General features: G+C 48.1%; 1 protein-coding gene across 1 annotated transcript in view; it reads right to left on the bottom strand.

Annotated features, from left to right (window-relative positions):
- Positions 1-18,341, bottom strand: part of Scpep1 (serine carboxypeptidase 1) — a 29,495-nt gene that overhangs the window by 10,376 nt on the left and 778 nt on the right. The window contains exons 2-10 of the mRNA XM_041664847.1: positions 16,419-16,573; positions 11,945-12,034; positions 9,692-9,847; positions 9,256-9,330; positions 6,962-7,034; positions 4,200-4,237; positions 3,061-3,189; positions 1,010-1,103; positions 12-125 (exon numbers count right to left, since the gene is read on the bottom strand). Of these exons, the coding sequence (XP_041520781.1) occupies positions 12-125; positions 1,010-1,103; positions 3,061-3,189; positions 4,200-4,237; positions 6,962-7,034; positions 9,256-9,330; positions 9,692-9,847; positions 11,945-12,034; positions 16,419-16,573 (924 nt within the window). The remainder of the gene's footprint in view (positions 1-11; positions 126-1,009; positions 1,104-3,060; positions 3,190-4,199; positions 4,238-6,961; positions 7,035-9,255; positions 9,331-9,691; positions 9,848-11,944; positions 12,035-16,418; positions 16,574-18,341) is intronic.

Here is an 18,341-nt window from a genome sequence, read left to right as displayed (position 1 = left end):
CATTCACGTACCTCCCCAGGTGCAATCCTCAGGGATAATTTTGAGCTTCTTTCTGATGGGGCCATTCATGAGTTGACTTAAGGTGTCTCCTTGGAGGTGTCTCACGTGGCGCTGACAAAGCCGAACTAAAAGCAAATGGGTACACAGTGAATCAAAGGCCTGGGACCAGGACCCCAGAGACATCTCTCCCAAGCTACTGGGAGACGGCACAGGAAAAGCCACTTTGATCCACGTGGAGGGGAGAAAGGAGGCCAGAAGCAGGCTGAAATCGGATACGTTATTGCTAACTGCAGTCTGCCCACTGCAGGGCCACTGTGACTACCCTGGACAGGCCAAGGAAGTCAGCTGAGAAGGGGAATCAAGGAACGGAGAGTGGACTGGGGGAGGGGCTCAGGCATTCTGCAACTAAACCCAAGCTCAGCCAGCTGAGCAACCACTAAAGTCAGCCCTGTGGGGACGGCGACACTGCAGTTCAGTGAGCAGAAACAGCTTCCTTCTCCTGTGGTGCAGCTCACTGGCAGAGCACGCGTTCAGTGCGCTCTAGTTCCTGGGTACCATCCCTAACCTTCCATCATCAAAAGGCATTGGCTCCCAGTGCTCCCTGGCCCTTTGGCTAAGATCAGTGCTTAAATTGCTTCTCAAATAGATTATGCTAAGGAAGAACAACAACCAAACAGACAGACAAAAAAAAATAGAGGCAAAAGCTACTGTATGATTCCATTTATATAGAATGTTGAGAAAAGCCAAAACCCAGAGAGACAAGAAAGCAGCTCAGTGATCGCCTGGGGCTGGGAGTGGGAAGGAGAAGTGACTGCAAACAGATGTGTGGGATCTTTTTGGGGTGATGGGAACATTCTAAAACTGGATTGAGGTGATGACTGTGCAACTCTGTGAATATACTTCAAACCACTGAAAAATTCTTGTTATATAAATGCATGTTAGTAACAGGACAGACAGGTCTTCCTGCGCAGAAGCTGGGTAGAGACCAACCATGGCAAGGTATACTCACCTAAGGGGCTTCGGAGGAATTCAAGGCTCGATTCCATAGAGGCTTCGGGAGTGCTTTTAGTTAAAATGTTATAGAAGTTTACCCCGTCTGTATTCTGAAATAAAGAGCACATTTGGATGGTGTCTTTCTCTGTCCACTGGTGAAGTTGCAAAACAGAAAAGTGCTTGGCTTTCCAAGGATGACCTTAAGCTCACAAATGTACTGGACTAGTAAGAAAGTCCCTCTAAAGGCTTAGACGGCAGCTGTACCTGCCCACGCACCTGCAGCACACAGCTCATGGGAGCCCAGACACTGTTGGAATGCAAGGACCTGCGTATCAGCGTACAGGGAGCTGAGTGGCAGAGTCCTCTTGGCCATTGTATTTTTTCTTTCGCTCTTACTCAAAGCAGAATACTACTTGGCAAGGATCCAAGTAAGAAAATATATTGTCTTTAAAATATACATCCTCTTGAGCATGGCAGTCTCTTTCCTCTGGTTTGAGACGTTATCTCCTGTTGTACAGGATGGTCTCAAACTTGCTATGTCACCAGGGATGGAACCCCTGATCCTCCTGCTTCTTCTACTTCAGAAGTGCTGGATTACAGATGTGCACTACCAACTATGGTGGTTTGAAAAAAAAATGGTCCCTAAAGGGAGTGGCACTATTAGGAGGTGTGACCCACTGGAGTAGGTGTGGCCTTGTTGGAGGGAAAGTGTCACTATAGAAGATGGGCTTTGAGGTCTCACATAGGCTCAAGTCAAGCCCAGTTGCCTGCATAAGATGTAGAACTCTCAGCTACCTCTCCAGCACCATGTCTGCCTGCACGCTGCCATGTCCCACGATGATGATAATGGACTAAACCTCTCAAACTGTAATTGAGCCACCCATTAAATGCTTCCCTTCATAAGAACTGCCATGGTCATGGTGTCTCTTCCCAGTAATAGAAACCCTAACTAAGTGGGGCAGTTAAAAGTGGCAAACTTTTAATCTCGGCACTTGGGAGGCAGAGGCAGATAGATCTCAGTGAGTTCAAGGCCAGCCTGGTCTACAAAGCAAGTTCCAGGACAGCCAACAGAGAAATCCTGTCTTGAAAAACAAACAAAAAACCCTAACTAAGACACATAAGTCGCTGGACCATATTTTTTTGTTTGTTGGGTTTTTGTTGTTTTGTTTTTGATTCAGGGTCTTGTGTAGCCCAAGATGACCTTAAACTTACGATGTAGCAGAAGTGACCCTGAAATTCTGACCCTCCTGACTCCACCTGCCAAGTGCTAGGCTATTACACAAATGTACCATTCTGCTTGACCACCATACAGTCTTTCTTTTTTTTTTTTATTAAAAATTTTTTTTTTTCATATTTTGGTTTTTCCAGACAGGGTTTCTCTGCGTAACCCTGGCTGTTCTGGAACTCAGTCTGTAGACCAGGCTAGCCTCAAGCTCACAGACATCTACCTGCCTCTGCCTCCAGAGTGCTGGGATTAAAGGTGGCTGAAGAAGTCTTTCTTTTTTTTTTTTTTTGGTTTTTCGAGACAGGGTTTCTCTGTGGTTTTGGAGCCTGTCCTGGAACTAGCTCTTGTAGACCAGGCTGGCCTGGCCTCGAACTCACAGCGATCCGCCTGCTGAAGCAGTCTTTCTTTTTTTTTTTTTTTTTAAAATATTTATTTATTTATTTATTATGTACACAATATTCTGTCTGTGTGTATGTCTGCAGGCCAGAAGAGGGCGCCAGACCTCATTACAGATGGTTGTGAGCCACCATGTGGTTGCCGGGAATTGAACTCAGGACCTTTGGAAGAGCAGGCAATGCTCTTAACCACTGAGCCATCTCTCCAGCCCTGAAGCAGTCTTTCTTACAGAATCCAAACATTCAGTCAGGAACAAGGTCTTTCAAGCCTAGGAGGTTTTCTGACCCTATAAAGGGTTACTGCGTCATTGCTACAACCGTCTAGATTATCACTCAGCATACAGGAGGTTCTAAACTTGTGGGAGGCTCGGGACAGGTGTGACCCTGACAACTCCAGCCACGGGTCCCATCCCCCGGGCACAAAGCCAAGCCATGCTCGGTGTTTACCTTTTCAATGACCGTTTCTGCTTTCCCCCACAGCTGAGTGGCCTCCTTATAGAAACCCTTGTTTATAGCATCGAGGACTTGCTCGGCAACTTCGGACACCTCGGCCAAGCCTTGGTCGTCAAGGAGAGACTGGAAGAAAAACGGAGGACAAAAAGCCCACTTGATTAGGGAGTGTGTGAGTCTGGTACCTGCTGCAGCTAAGTGAAGAGCAAGGAAGAAGAAAAATGGGAGCCCAGCTAAAGAGGACAGAGTCAGAAGCGTCAGAGAGGTGCTGGGGTCAAACCCAGGACCTTGTGCATTCTAGGCCATGACCTTCCACCGACTGACATCCCCAGCCCTAAGTCACATACTTACTGAGGAAAGAAACAAAGTAGACTGTTAAATGAATCACGATAGGGCTGTGAGGGTGTAGGTTTAAGATGACCTTTCAACTGTGGGGGAGGGGTATCTGAAAAGTCGCATAAGAACAAGACTGTGTTTTGGGAAGGTGGATCTCTGTGAGTTTTAGGTCACCCTGGTCTACATGGGTTTGGGGGCTAGGGATGTGGCTCAATTGGTAGACTAGATAAGGAGCTATAGGACACATGAGATCCAGCCTTGGGATGGGGGAGGGGAAGCATGACATAACAACACTTGGGGCTAAGCTCAAATGGCAGAGGGCTTGCTTTGCGTGTCTGAGGATTCAATTCCCAGCAACAAACAGACATGACACACAATTTTTCAAAAGAAATCCCTAGAAGCATTAGCGAGGCACGACTCTGGGTGTGTCTGGGAGGATTCTTCCAGAAAAGATTAACTGAGGTGTGAATGTGGACAACATTGACTGAGGTCCCAGACCGAACATAAAGGGGGAAAGAATACCCATCGAGTACTGGCATGTCTCTCTCCGCTCCCTGATCTACCCGGACATAGGCAAGCAGCCTCCCATCTCTGCCGCTAAGTCCTCATTGCCACGACGAATCACACCCTCTCCAGCCGTAAGCCAAACAAATCCTCCTGTCCTTCAGGTGCTTTCTGTCAGCTCACAGCAGTAATAATACTAGTACACTCTCTCTGAAGACCAAAGGAGGTCAGAGCCCAAGGAAGTCAGTGGTGCTGTTTCCCAGGGAGACTCTGGCGTGGAGGACCCACCTACTTACCATGCTGTACAGGTAAGGTCCCCAGGACAGCACTGAATCTAAAGAAAACCAAATTAGTACAAATTAGCTATGTCTTGGGGCTGGAGAGATGGCTCAGAGGTTAAGAGCACTGGCTGTTCTTCCAGAGGGCCTAAGTTCAATTCCCAGCACCCACACAACCATCTGCAGTGGGAATGATGCCCTCTGCTGGTGTAAAGGTGTACATGCAAATAGAGCACTCGTACATAAAATAAATAAATCGTAAAAGCCAAGTGTTGGTGGCGCACTCCTTTAATCCTAGCACTCAGGAGGCAGAGGCAGGCGGATCTCCATGAGTTCAAAGCCAGCCTGGTTTACAGGCTTCAAAGCTACAGAGAAACACTGTCTCGAAAACAAACAAACAAATCTTTTAAAAAATTAGCTAAGACCATCCCTCTGGCTTCCTTTCAAAATGCCAAGAGACAAGAGCAAGAAGCCAGGAGTTCAAGGCCAGCATCAGCTATAAAGCAAATCTGAGTCAGGTTAGATTACATGAGAGCTTGTCTTAACCAACCAATTGAACAAAAAAACAAAACAAACAAAAACAACAAAAAGTTACCTTTTGTTAAGTTCCCGACTTAGGAGCCATTTAGCCCCCAGAGGAATATCTGGCAACTCATGACCAGAGGATGAGGCTGCTACAGACAAAAATGTCCAAAAATGGGGGTTGGGGAGATGGCTCATCAGGTAAGCGTGCTAGCTGCACTAGCAGGAGGACCTGAGTTCAAATCCCAGCACCCACATACAAAGCCAGGCTTGGTTGCATGTGCCTATAGTCAGTCCCAGCACAGTGTGGGGCAGAGACAGGAAGATTGCTGAGGCTTGCTGGCTACCAGTATAGGTCCAGGTCCAGGGAGATGCCCTGTCTCAAGAAATAAGGTGGAAGACTGGAGAGATAGCTCCACTCTTCCAGATGAACAAGTTTGATCTGATCAGGTGGCTCACAACCACCTGTAACTCCAGTCCCAGAGGATTTGATGTCCTCTTCTGGCCCCTCAGGGCACTACATGCACACAGTGCATAGACATACATGTAGGCAACCACCCACATATATGAAATAAAAACAAATAAAATCTCGAAGAGTTGTGCTTAAAGATATACGGTAGAGAGTGACAGACAAGGACATCTGAAGTCCCCTTCTGGCTTATGCATGTACGCACTTATGGGCACATGCTTTTGCACACATGTATTAATATACCACGTGCATACATCTCACACCCACCCACCACCACCACTAACATGCCCTTAATACACAGAACAGTTCACTCTTCCAAACACAGAACAGTACACTCTTCCACACAGCCACGGTGCTGAGGTGGAAGGAACCCAGGCACCTGGCCAGGTGCCTGAAGCCACACCCCGATCGTATCTTAGATAGACCACTCCCGTCTGTGCTCCTAAAGGATTACAAAAGTGCAGACTTCAGAGCTGCAGGACCTGACACCAACCTTGCCTCGCCACCACCGCAGGTCACGCATGGAAACCTCACTGCGCATGCTCGTCTAGAGTCAGGATGCTAGAGGGGACGAGCGACACAGATTTACCTGTGCTGAGTCACACAGAACTGGGTCTCCTCTTTCCGAGGCCACTCAAGCTGTCTGAGGGAGGATTTCACCATCCCTGAGTGTTCATAACCATCTCTTACTGTAAACTTCGATGCCTTTGCTGGGAAAGTCACAGCAGAGAACTCAGCTTGGTCGCAGAGGCGATGCCAATGACGATTCAGCCCCACATACCTTGTGGGAATGACGACTCTCTAAGATGCTTTCCCAAGAACCCAGAAACTTCTACTGCCCTCTTATTTTATCAGGACAGCACAGCCCTGCAGGATGGCTGTTTCTCCCAGGCTTGACTTGGTCACCAGCACACTGCAGAGCAGCCTAGGGTGACCTATCAGAGACCTTGAACTGTAGTCAAGGCAACAAAATAAACGGAACTACACAGCGGCTAGTTAGGTCCGTGATAAAAGAGCAATCAAGGGAGGAAAGTGACAAGACCCTTCCTTTAGACTCCAAACTCACTACTGCCTGCCCTACTACACATCATCTTAGAAATACTCAAATCTATGAGGTTAAACTTGCCTGGGGGGCCAGCAGGATGGCTCAGAGGAAAAAGACATTTACTGTACAAGGTACAAGCCTAGTGATCCGTGTTAAAATCCCAGATGCCACATAAATGCAGAAGAATTAATTCCACAAAGTTGTCCTCTGACCTCTCCATATGCACCATGGCACCCCGTCACGATCACACAGACACATTGCACATGTGTGCAAGAGCACGCGCATACACACACACACACACACACACACCCATCATCGTTATCCACAACACTCATTTTTAAACACTGCCTGTGCCGGACACAGTGACACACTCCTTTAATCCCAGCACTTCTGAGGCAGTGGCAGGTGGATCTCTGAGTCTGAGGTCAGTCTGGTCTACTGAGTGAGTTTTAGGACCACCAGAGCTATGTAGAGAGATGTTGTCTCAAAAAAAATTTTTTTTAATTGCCTAGGGGCAGGACTTTTCAGTACACAGTTGTACAAGAGTCACCCAGGCTCCTGTAAGCAACACCCATAAGTTCCCTGGCCCACCAAGCAGGCCTTGGATGGAATCTTTCAGTCGGTTGGTGCTGGAAGCAAACAGACCTTTCACTGTGTTTCCCCAGAAGTCACACAGTAAGTCCAAAGTCACAGACAGAAACAGGGATAGGAAAAAAGAGAGAGGCCTAAAAACCACATACTTACCCACAGGGGAGATCCAAGAGTCACCCAGGGCAACCCCGGAAAAGTTGCACTTGATGGTCCCTTGCTGAACAGCCTGAAAGAAGAGTCAAGAAATGCTCTGACCAAGGGTACCACGGCTCCCATCCCTCCTCGGCACAGGTGCATACTCATGGCTTCCCCTAACTCACACTGGTCAAGCTTCCCCAGGCATCAGAAGACCACACATGTGATGGCAGCCCCTGCCACCTTATTCATGGGTGCCCTTGGGACAGGTATGGGGTCTGTCCCTAGTTATCTTTGGGAGGCTAAGGATATCCATGTCGTGAAGTCTGGGAGCCTCCCAAGGTGCTCAGGGGCCCCTTGGGTAGAGATACCACTGCCAAGTAGCAGTCACAGAGGCTGGGGCTCAGCAGGACAATCCTGAGGATGGGTACCATTCACAGGACAGGAAGGCTATCTTTCTCTACAGCAGTCCCCAAACAGAATGCTGGGCACAACCTAAACATGCACTAGGAAGATGGGCACATGAACCATCACCATATGTGATAAAACTCAAGACAAAGCAGAGGTGCCTAAAAAACCGAAGTGAAGGGGCTGGAGAAATGGCTCAGAGGGTAAGAGCACTGGCTGCTCTTCCAGAGGTTCCGAGTTCAATTCCCAGCAACCACATGGTGGCTCACCGCCATCTGTAATGTAATGAGACCTTGTGCCTTCCTTGCCAGCAGTACATTGGATGCTTAATAAATAAATAAATCTTTAAAAAAAAAACCAACAAAGTGAAAATATCCCCACAGAATATTATTAAAGAGTTGAATATAATATAAGAATATGAGCTGGGGTATCATGTATGTATGGGTCACAGTTATGTGTATCTGATAAAATAAAGAGACTAAGAGGCTGCCAAGGGGAAGCGAGCAAAAGCTAAATGCTGTGAATATATGGAAAGGAGACTGTGCTAGATGAAGAGCCCATAGGGACATCGAAGCCAGACGTCACTCATCTGGACGGTGTATTCGCTTGGACAAACTAGCTTAAAAGACATGCTGGGACCATGGAAAGAAGTCAGATCAGGGGTACAGGAAGAAGGAGGGGACCCATTGACGGAGACAGGTCACAGTGTGACTACACTTTGGCTAGGATTTCATGGGTGTGAGCAGCAAGTATTACAAAGTACTAAAGAGTGGTCGGCGCCATCTGGTAGATGAGTTCTTCTGTCTTTGAGACAGCGTGTAGCCCAGGCTGGCTTCAAACTCACAACTTCTTTCCTCAGCCTCCTAGTGTTTGGATTACAGGTGTGTGCCCACCACACCTAGCTAGCTTATATTCTGACGTTAAAAAAAAAAAAAAAAGATGTGGGGGCTGGAGAGATGGCTCAAAGGTTAAGAATACTGGCTGTTCTTCCAGAGGTCCCAAGTTCAATTCCCAGCAACCACATGGTGGCTCACAACCATCTGTAGCAAGATGGTTGTAATGCCCTCTTCTGGTGTGCAGGTGTACACGCAGATTGAGCACTCGTATACATTAAATAAATAAAGAAATAAATCTTTTTTTTTAAAAAAAGGTGTAGGGCTGGGCGGTGGTGGTGCATGCCTTTAATCCCAGCACTCGGGCGGCAGAGGCAGGCAGATCTTTGTGAGTTTGAGGCCAACCTGGTCTACAAGAGCTATTTCCAGGACAGGTTCCAAAGCTACAGAGAAACCCTGTCTTGAGAAAACAAAAACAACAACAACAAAACAAAGGTGTAGGGACTAGAGAGATGGCTCAGCAGTTAAGAACACTAGCTGCTCTTTCAGAGGACAGCAGACCTGGGTTCGATTCCCAATACCCACATGGCAACTCACAACTGGCTACAACTCCAGTTCCAGAGGATCCAGTACCCTTCTCTGGCCACTGTGGGTACCAGGCATGCGGATATATACATATACAAATACACGTCTTTGGTACACAGCCTGTCTAGCAAGGAAATGCAGGCAAAACATTCATACACATAGAATTTTTTTTAAAGAAATCTTTTACAAATGTATTTCTTTTTATTTTCTATGTATGAGTGTTTACCTGCAGGTATGTATGAGCACAAGACGCCATTCCTGACAACCTAATTTGATCCCCAGAACCCACAGTAGGAGAGAACTCCTGAGAATTGCCCTCTGGCCTCCACCCCACCACACACACCCACACAACCATGGCACGTACACACAATAATTAAAAAAACAAAACAGAACAACAAGGCCTGTTCAGTGTCAGGTAGGTATCTGAACACAACTCTTGCTATTTTTTTGTTCCAAACCATCACCACAAAGTCACCTCCCATTTACCTTGTGAAGTTCTAGACTGATACCAGCAGCCATTTTCCCTCCATAGGATTCTGAGAAAATGTAGAACGGAACTGTCTAGCAAGGAAAGGAATTTACGAAGAGTTAAAACACCCGGATTGCCTTTCAACTCATAGGAACTATCTCCAGATCTCTATAGTGTGCAGAGGTAGATAAACCCAGTCTGCTTGTCTTTGCCCGCGATCTGATTATTGACATCTAGTTGAGCGATAGAAAGTCAGAGCCCACAACCCAGGAAGAAAAGAGGAAGTCTCTGAGAACCAGCTGCCACTGAACTCTTTTTGTTTGCTTTTGTTTTTGAGACAGGGATTCTCTACGCAGTCCTGGCTTCCCCACACTGAACTTTTTTGGGAGCTTAATATTCTGAAGGCTTCCTTGTCCCTCTTGCTCGTCTTTCACGGCTGAGCTGAAGAATTACCTGGAATTCTTTATGGCAATCAAAGAAGGATTTCAGGAGAACCAACATGTCTGAAGCCACCGTGTCCAGATCCTTCGCATAGGCATCGGTAGTGTTCACGTAACTGAAGCCAGTGCCCACAGGGTTATCCACAAACAGGAGGCTGGCAGACTGCAGCTGCAGGCACCCCGAAGAAACAACCATTGCAACAGGCGGTTAGTCACCAGTGATCTTCCTAGCAAGTTGGCAAAACCACATCTACGATAACACCAGTGTGCCGATTTTATCTTATTCCTTGAAGTGATTTTAGGGGCTGGGGAAATAGCCCAGTTAGTAAAGTCCTTGTCTTATGAGCATACCATCCTGAGTTTGATCCTCAGAACCCATGTCAAAAAAAAAAAAAAAAAAGTTGGGCAAGGTAGTGCATGCTTGTAACTCCAGTGCCGAGGAGGTGGAGATGGGTCTCACTCGGCAGTGTAACCTAAATGGTTAATTTCAGACCGATAAGAGAATAAGAGACCTTGTTGCAAAACAACAGCAACCCAAGGGGACAGGAATATAAACTGCAGCAAAGAAAGGCGAGACAAGATGAACGCACACACAGGAACAAAGCCTTTAGGCCACCACGTCTCAGAAGCACATGTACAGGGAACAGTGCAGGGAACACCAGGCTGGATCAGTCTGAGCAGTAATCGGAGGGAACGAACATACACGTGGAATGCGGACTACATGGGCTGAGGATGCAGCTCAGCATTAGAATGTTCACCTAGCATGCCTGAAGGGGTTCGATCCCCAGCACTGCATAAACCTGGGTGGTGGACCATGCCTATCATCCTAGCACACGGACGTAGAGGCTAGAGGATCAGAAGTTTAAGGGCATCGTGGCTACTCAGTAAAGTGGAGGCTGGCTTAGGCTTCATGAGATGCTGTCTCAAAAATATTTAAAAAAAAAATGGATATCACATAGCAGTTTTCTTCAAGATGAATCTAATCTCCACCTTGGCCCATCTTCCTGTTTACACTGCAAGAACTAAGTTTTTCAAAGAGGATGAGAATTCTAAATTGTGCATCTGGAAGGATCCTCAGGGATGTGTAAACAGAAACCCCAAAAAGGCCCAGAACTCGTGCAATCCACAGAGGACAGACGGCGGCGTCAAGACTGGACCCCAAGTCCCTCCTCATTCGGGCTCTCTGCTCCTGTCTTCCTGCCTTTGGTTCCAGGTGTGGGAAGAAGGCTGGGGAGGGGAGTGATGATTCTCGCACTCCAGCAGCAAGATTAGAACTGTTTCGGGCCAAGAGAGACCGCTGCAGGAGGACCAGATGGGAGGAGGACCCGAGGAGCCTGGGGACACTGGAGGACACGCAGCGCTGAGTGCTGAGTGCAGTGGGGCAGGGAGAGCTGAGGCCGAGCTGATCAGCAGGACTCGGCCAGGCTGTGAACTGAGAGTGAGGGAAGGGATGGGTTTGGGGGGGGCACAAAGAACTAGGACGATAACAAAGGCGGGCGTGGGGGGAAGAGGACAAGGGACTTGCAAGCTTGATGAAGTCCAGATGCGAGGGGAAGGAGAAAGAAAATTGACAGCAGCAGCAGATGGTGGGAGTGCCGGTCTGAGGCTGCAGATGGCCACCTGTGCTTAGGCACAAGGTCGCAAGCATCAGCTGCCAGGGGATTTCAGTTTTGTTTTTGTTGTTGTTGTTGTTGTTTTTTTGCAGTCATGGCTGTCCTGGAACTCGGTCTGTAGACCAGGCTGTCCTCCCACTCAGAGACCTGCCTGCCTCTGCCTCCAGAGTGCTGGGATTAAAAGTGTGCACTATCACTGCCTGGCCCAGTTTTGTTTGTTTTGAGTCAGGGTGTCATGTAGCCCAGGCTAGCCCTGAGCTTGCTACATAGCCAAGAACTACCTTGAACTTTTCGCCCTCTATAGGCGTTCATTCTTAAGCCTGGTTTTTTACAGTGCTGGGGTTTGAACCCAAGGCTCTGTGCATATGAGACAGGCATCATATTACACTGAGCTGAGCCCCAGCCGTGGCTAGATGTTTCTGAAGGGCAGTGGAGACATGTCACCGAGTTGGAAAAGGCAAGAGACAACTGTAAGTCACTCATTCAGAGACATAGGAGAAGCTGGGCTGGAAGAAGGCTGTGTGTAGCGATCCATGGTCTCAAGAAAGCCCACCAGAAAGGACTGCTAACTCTGTGGCCCCACCCTGCCTGGCTGGAGCGATGGGGCCCAGCCTCTGAGAGGATGATGGGATAGTTGAGGGATGTTATCATACCCAGGTGGTATTCCGTGGCTTGAGATGGGTGTCCAGAGGCCCGATTTCCTCAAAGTTGCCAAATCCAGTGCTGGAACCTCCTGGACCACCCTGTGGAAGAGAAAGAAACGGACATTAACCCAGAGAAAATGCAACCAAGTCCTGGTTATTATGACAGATGTGCACACCCAGGAAAACACCTGGACACCTAGTGACTGCTGCACCAGCCTGTACAAAGGACACGTTTTCAGCTGATCAAGGAGGTGCACATCTATAATCCCAGCATTTGAGGGGATGAGGCAGGGGGATCAGGAGCTCAAGGTCATCCTAAGCTACAAACAAAAAATTTAAAAGCAAAGGACATGTTTTCTCCAGCTCCATTATTTTCCAGGAGCTTCTGTATCCACCAAACTCCTGCAGGAACTAAGCTAGTCTCTCTTGGAAAGAATGGAGATGACTTTAGAGGTCTGAGGTGGCCTTTCCTGCCTCTTGGTTCTCTGGACTTAAACTCAGGCCTGCCCTGGGGCTCACCGGTTCTAGCATCATAAGAGACCTTCAAAACACATCTCTAAATCTCTCTCATTTCAAAGAGCCCAAAAGCACGAAGAAGGGTAGAACAGCTTGGCCCTGGGCCCCTGAGCAACTGCAGGCTCCACTGGAACTATAACTTGGGCTTTTTGACTCTTTCCTTCCCCTCAGCCCAAAGCTGGGAGACTCTCTCCTTAGGGGCCCAGTGGATGGCCAGGTACCAAGACTGAGGGGCACTTTGGATAAGCCTCGTCTCTGTGTACACCACAGCCAATGCACAAGTCTCGGGGTGGGAGCACGTGACATGAAGGGGTTAATATGGGCAGCAAAGAGGTAGGACTCAACTGAAGATTAGTACCAGGGCCCCCAAACTGCAAAAGGCACTGGTTCCTATGGACTCAAGCAAGCAGGCAAAATGGGGTGTGCTTGATGATGGGAAAAGGTCTTCTGGGAAATGGTCAGGGAAAAGGAGGGAGCTTTTCTAGGGGGATCCACGTGAGCTGGGGGGCAGGGATGAGGAAAGCGTTTTGGGTGGAGTCAGAGATGTGCCCTAGTATACAGTGTCTCAGGGCACGGAAGGATGGGTACAGAAGGAAGAAGGGAAAGGGAAGAATCAGATGGCACAGGGGAAGCCAGGGAAATCTGCCCAGGGAAATCTAAAGACTGACTGGGGTGTGACAGACACCCATAATCCCTGCACTGTGCCCAAAGGCAGGAGGATTACTGAGTTCAAGGCTAGCCTGGGCAAGACACTGCCCTTCCCAAAAAGAGAAGACGGGACGAAGGGGAAGCAGGACTGGCAGAAGACAACAGGCCCTGTCGGCCAGGTGTTGCCCACACTAATGCTGTGAACTGTCACTAACCTCCTTGCTAAACCTCAGAGGCCCAGCTGCCCTGTGATTATAAGCACTTCACATGCTAAGATTTCTTAATACAGTGATGAAAAGATTGCAAAGCAGCTGGAGATATCCATCGTTGTGCCACGAATAGCACCAGGGGGCAGGGCGCAACTCGGATGTCTTACCATAGGGATGAGGGTGTGTGTGTGTGTGTGTGTGTGTGTGTGTGAGAGAGAGAGAGAGAGAGAGAGAGAGGAACCACACCTGCACGATGAGTCACGTGGCCACTTAGAATCACAACTTCAGAAGCGGTGTGGCTCCAGAATAAATGCACAGGCCACTAGTGAAATGCGTACCCTCGAATGGCGGCCGGAGAGACTTATCAGTGTGGGCAGGACAAAAGCCAAAGTTGGCAGCAAACATGACTGAAAATCTCGGGATCTGGGCCATTGGAAGAGAATTTCCATTTTCCATTTCTGCTCCCTTTTCCAGTAGCTAGGAGAAGCTGACTGGAAGATTCCACTGTGCGTGCATGTGTGTGTGTGTGTGTATGTGTGTGTGTGCACGCGCACACACGGGGAAGCCAGAGGTTACCACTGAGTGTCTGCCTCAGTCGCTCTCTACCTTACATTTTAAGACAGGGTCTCTCGCTGAACCTCGAGTTGATGAGTTCTGCTAGCTGGGCTGGCCAGTGGGCTCCAGGGATCCTCCTGCCGCCACTTCCGCAGCACTAGCCCCACTGACTCAGGTTGTACCTGAGTGATGGGTATCTAAATTCAAATTCTCATGAGCCATAGCTGAAGTCCCTGCTGTTTGAATAAAAATAATTATAATAACAATAAATGATCACAAAATCTCCCCCCAGAAACTCTGGAAACAGCTGATCTGTACAGCTGAGACTCGGAGTGACACAGGTCCCCTGAAATATGATAAATGCATCAGTGATGAACTGAAATGCTTAAATGACTTGAAACATAGCTTATTATCCCCGAAATAGCTTACTATGCTCTGACCTCAATTCTCAAAGAATGTCACTGCCCCAGGATGCTACCTCATGAGCCCTCGCAAGGCTGCTAACTAGATTTTTTTCATCTAAATTAACTGTTTCCTCCTCAAACATATTTTATTTTTCTTCCTTAGGCCTCTGGGGAAGCAGAGAAGAGCAGAAGAGCAGACTGGTGTCTTCAGTCATTACCCTTCATATAGCATCTCAGCTGGAGGATTAACCCAACCAAAGCCACACACGGCACCCTCCCAAGCCAGGCAGACACTCGGGGCAGACAGCACAAAGAAAGCTCCGCGGTCATGCAAAATGCTGCCTTGCAATTCCGGTTTTGATTTCATGCTGTGTTCTGTAGTGCTGGGGACAGAACCCAGGGCCTTCTTCAGGGAAGGCAAACTTGGAACCACTGGAACCGGTTGCTTCAAACCGGTTGCTGGAAAAACAGAAAGTGCCCTGGAGTAGCTGGGGACAAAGAGGTAGCCGCGCACCTAGGGCTCAGCAGCCTCTCCACCCTGGTCTCAGCAGCCGCTCACCTAGGGCTCAGCGGCCACTCATCCCTGGTCTCAGCACTTCTCCTTTTTCCTCTGCTGATTAAGAAAGATTCTCAAAACCACTGAAATCCCCACCCCCACTAAGAAAACTAAAATCCAGAGAAGGGAAGTGTTTTCCCTGTGGCTAAAAGTGGAAGGAGAGCGCTGAAAACCCAGGCGTCTCCACCAGCAGGCCCAGGCTGCTCTTCCGGGAAACTATGTCACACATTCAAAACCAGCTGCCAGACCCGAGGCACGTGGATTCCACTCCTGAACATCTTCAGCTGTGCTACCAGGCCAGCCATATTTCCATTCCCCCACAGAGGCTGTAAAGATCCTACAGCGAAACTGGTGATCTTCACTTCATCACGACCTGAAGTCTTCAGTGACCGGCCTTGGGGCAAGGCCTCAGTTCTGGCAGGCATTTGAGAAGGAAGCCTCACCCATGTCCCACAGAGGTGAGTACCAGGGTGCCCTAATTATAGGTGAGACATCCAGAACTTCAAGGTACCTCAGCCCCTCCCAAGAGATCAGTCTTCTGGGTGGGCGAGGCCACCATAGGGGAACATAAGAATGCCACAGCGTCTCTGCCTATCCCTAAACAGTTCACAGGTTTCTGCCTTCAGCCCTAGAGGTAGAATTCAGGGTTAAAATACGAACACACCACGGAGAAGAAGGGTGTGATCTCACATTCATGCTAAGGCACAAAAACTGGTGTGTAATATTTAGAAAAAAAATATATATATATACACAAACATGCAATAATAATTAATGAAAAGACCTGGTGGTGGTGGCTCACGCCTTTAATGCCAGCACTCGGGAGGCAGAGGCAGGTGGATCTCTGTGAGTTCGAGGCCAGCCTGGTCTACAGAGTGAGTTCCAGGACAGGTTCCAAAGCAACACAGAGAAACCCTGTATGGAAAAAAAAAAAAAGAAAAGAAAAAAAAACACAAAAAAAAACCCAATGAATGAGAAGAGAAGCCATGAATTTCAAAGAGAGCAAGGAACGGTACATGGATGGGCTAGAGGGAGGAGAGGAAAGGGAGAAATGTTGTAATTATATTATAATCTCAAAGTTAAAAAAAAAAGATGGCTTCTCTGGGTACAAGAAGTTGGGGCCCAAGATTGTGTGAAGAGGGAGAAGTGAGCAGGATTGGGATACCTCAGCCTTCGGTTCAGAACTTTTCAGACACCTCTGTCTGTCGAAAGCCAAGTGTATCATTGGCAGCTTTCAGTAAGGGCCCTTGAAACTGTCTGGACTCAATATAAAACGTCCCTGGAAAGTAAGGGACTGGAGTGCACACCCATAACTTCAGCACTTGGGAGGCAGAGGCAGGAGGATTGCCAAGAGTTCGAGGCCACACTAGGCTACAGAGCAAGATCCTGTCTTCAAAATGAATGAATGAATGAAATTAAGACCAGTAAACAGGGTTTCCCTTTGACACACCCTTGCTTCAAGCTGTCTCAGTGGCACGTGAGGAGCCCCCGGGGACTGGCTGGACCAAACTGAGCCCAGGCTTGCAAGATGGATGCTCATGAGAACCAAGTAGAGAGGTATAAGGGGGCCTGACTTGAAGGCAAAGAAGTTACTTTACCTGAAGCCACATGACCAGGGGCAGTTCTGAAAAGTTCTTGCAAGGGCTGGTAGCATAATAGAGCCACCAGAACATGTGGGCATCTTTTCGGACGGTCACATAATCCCATGCTTCCTTGCCTTCTTGTGCGGGCCAGTCGATGGCAGCTCCTGAAACTGAAGCTCAGTGTCATTTCCTGAGGAATATCTAATGCCCGCATGAGTTTCAAGCCTGGTGGAGATGGTCATCCAGGCTAGAGATGATCTTGTATGCTTTAGGTCATTCACCTACTCAGTATATATGCCGATAAGGAAAAACAAAGACAAAAGGAAGAAAGGGAGGGAGGGAGGGAGGGAAGGAAGGAGGGAGGAAGGAAAGGAGGAAGAGAAAGAAAGGAAGGGAGAAGGAAAAAAAGGAAGAAAGAAGGAAAGGAAGGAAGGAAAGGAAGGAAAGGAAGGAAGGAAGGAAGGAAGGAAGAAGGAGGCATGCATGCTTGCTTGTGTACCCTTTAATCCCAGCACTCTAGAGGCAGAGGCAGGTAGATCTCTGTGCGTTAGAGGCCAGATTGATCTATGAAGTGAGTTCCAGGTCAGCCAGGGCTACAAAGTGAAACCCAAGCTCAAAAACACACAAATAAACAAACCCACAGACCTCAGCTATGGAAAAGAGAAACTCAACACTTCTCTCTTGGGCAACACAGTGAGACCATTTGTAAAAGAAGTCTGAGAGTGAAGCTCAGTTGTGGAACGCTGGTGTGACTTGTACCAGGCCCTGGGTTCAGTTCCCAACCAAGGGTGGGGGGGGACAAGTAGGGATGGGAGATGGAGGGAAGAATCCCTGCGTGGCTTCTGCTTTTTGCTGCCTTCTCCTTCCTGCTTTCAAGCCTCTTCAGCAAGTAAAAGAACAAAAAGTGGGCCCAGCAGGAAGAGATAGAGGTGGGTGAAAAGATGCTGCTGTCTTACGGCCAGGCTCATAATCGTATCCCTGGGGAGATGGAAGCCAGGAGGGTCAGGAGTCCATGTCCTGCCTAAACACATGCTGAGTTTGAGGCCAACTGGAGAAACACACACACACACACAAACATATACACATCCATGTGTACATGCCAGAAAACAACTAAGGAGTCAAAAAAAAAAAAAGAGGCTGAAAATGACAGGTGTGGCTGTGTTTATAAAATACCATGAAATTACAGTTTCCTTGAAAATGACCGATACGGCCGAAGACCCTGGCATCTACCCCTGGCGTTTCTCTCCCTTCCCTGGCAGTGACTACTGTTGAATATAAGGGGGTTGGGGAAGGAACACCTTCCCTTTCCCAAGCATAAAATGTAGGGCTAAGTGAGTCCCCGTTCTCCATAAGAGAAACACAGACCTGCTAGGCAGCTTCCTAACAGCAAGGGGCCAGTTTGGGACCAATTAGAATTCTCAGTTCTTGATTCAGACTAGGAAATATTTTTCTTGCAGTAAGACTGAAAAATCAGGGAGTGGTAAGATGGCTCAGGGGGTAAAAGACAGTTGCCACCAAGCCTGGAAACCTTAGTTCAATCCCCAGGAGCCACACAGTAGGGGAACTGATTTACCCAAGTTATCTTTTGACTGCGTGTACACACGCATGCACGCGCGCGCGCACACAAACACACAATGTGGCACATGCAAACCCCTTCCACACTCACAAAACAAATTTTAAAAAATGCAAAATAAATAAGTAAATAAATAAAGGCTGGAAAACTGGCTCAGCTGGTAAGAGCACTGTCTGCTTTTCCAGAGGACCTGGGTTCGAGTCTCAGCAGCCACATGGCAGCTCACAACCTTCTGTAACTCCAATTCCAATGCATGCAATGCCTTCTTCTAACCCCCAAGGGCACCAGGTATATACGTAGTAACACAAACATACATACAGGCAAAACACAAATAAAAAATGATTTTGCCAGGAGTGGTGGTGCTC

This window comes from Microtus oregoni, unplaced genomic scaffold (genome assembly GCF_018167655.1).
Source record: "Microtus oregoni isolate MIOR12 unplaced genomic scaffold, Mior012 000015F_ref0000493, whole genome shotgun sequence".
Taxonomy (NCBI): Eukaryota; Metazoa; Chordata; class Mammalia; order Rodentia; family Cricetidae; genus Microtus; species Microtus oregoni.
This window is presented reverse-complemented; position numbering and strand designations above follow the sequence as displayed.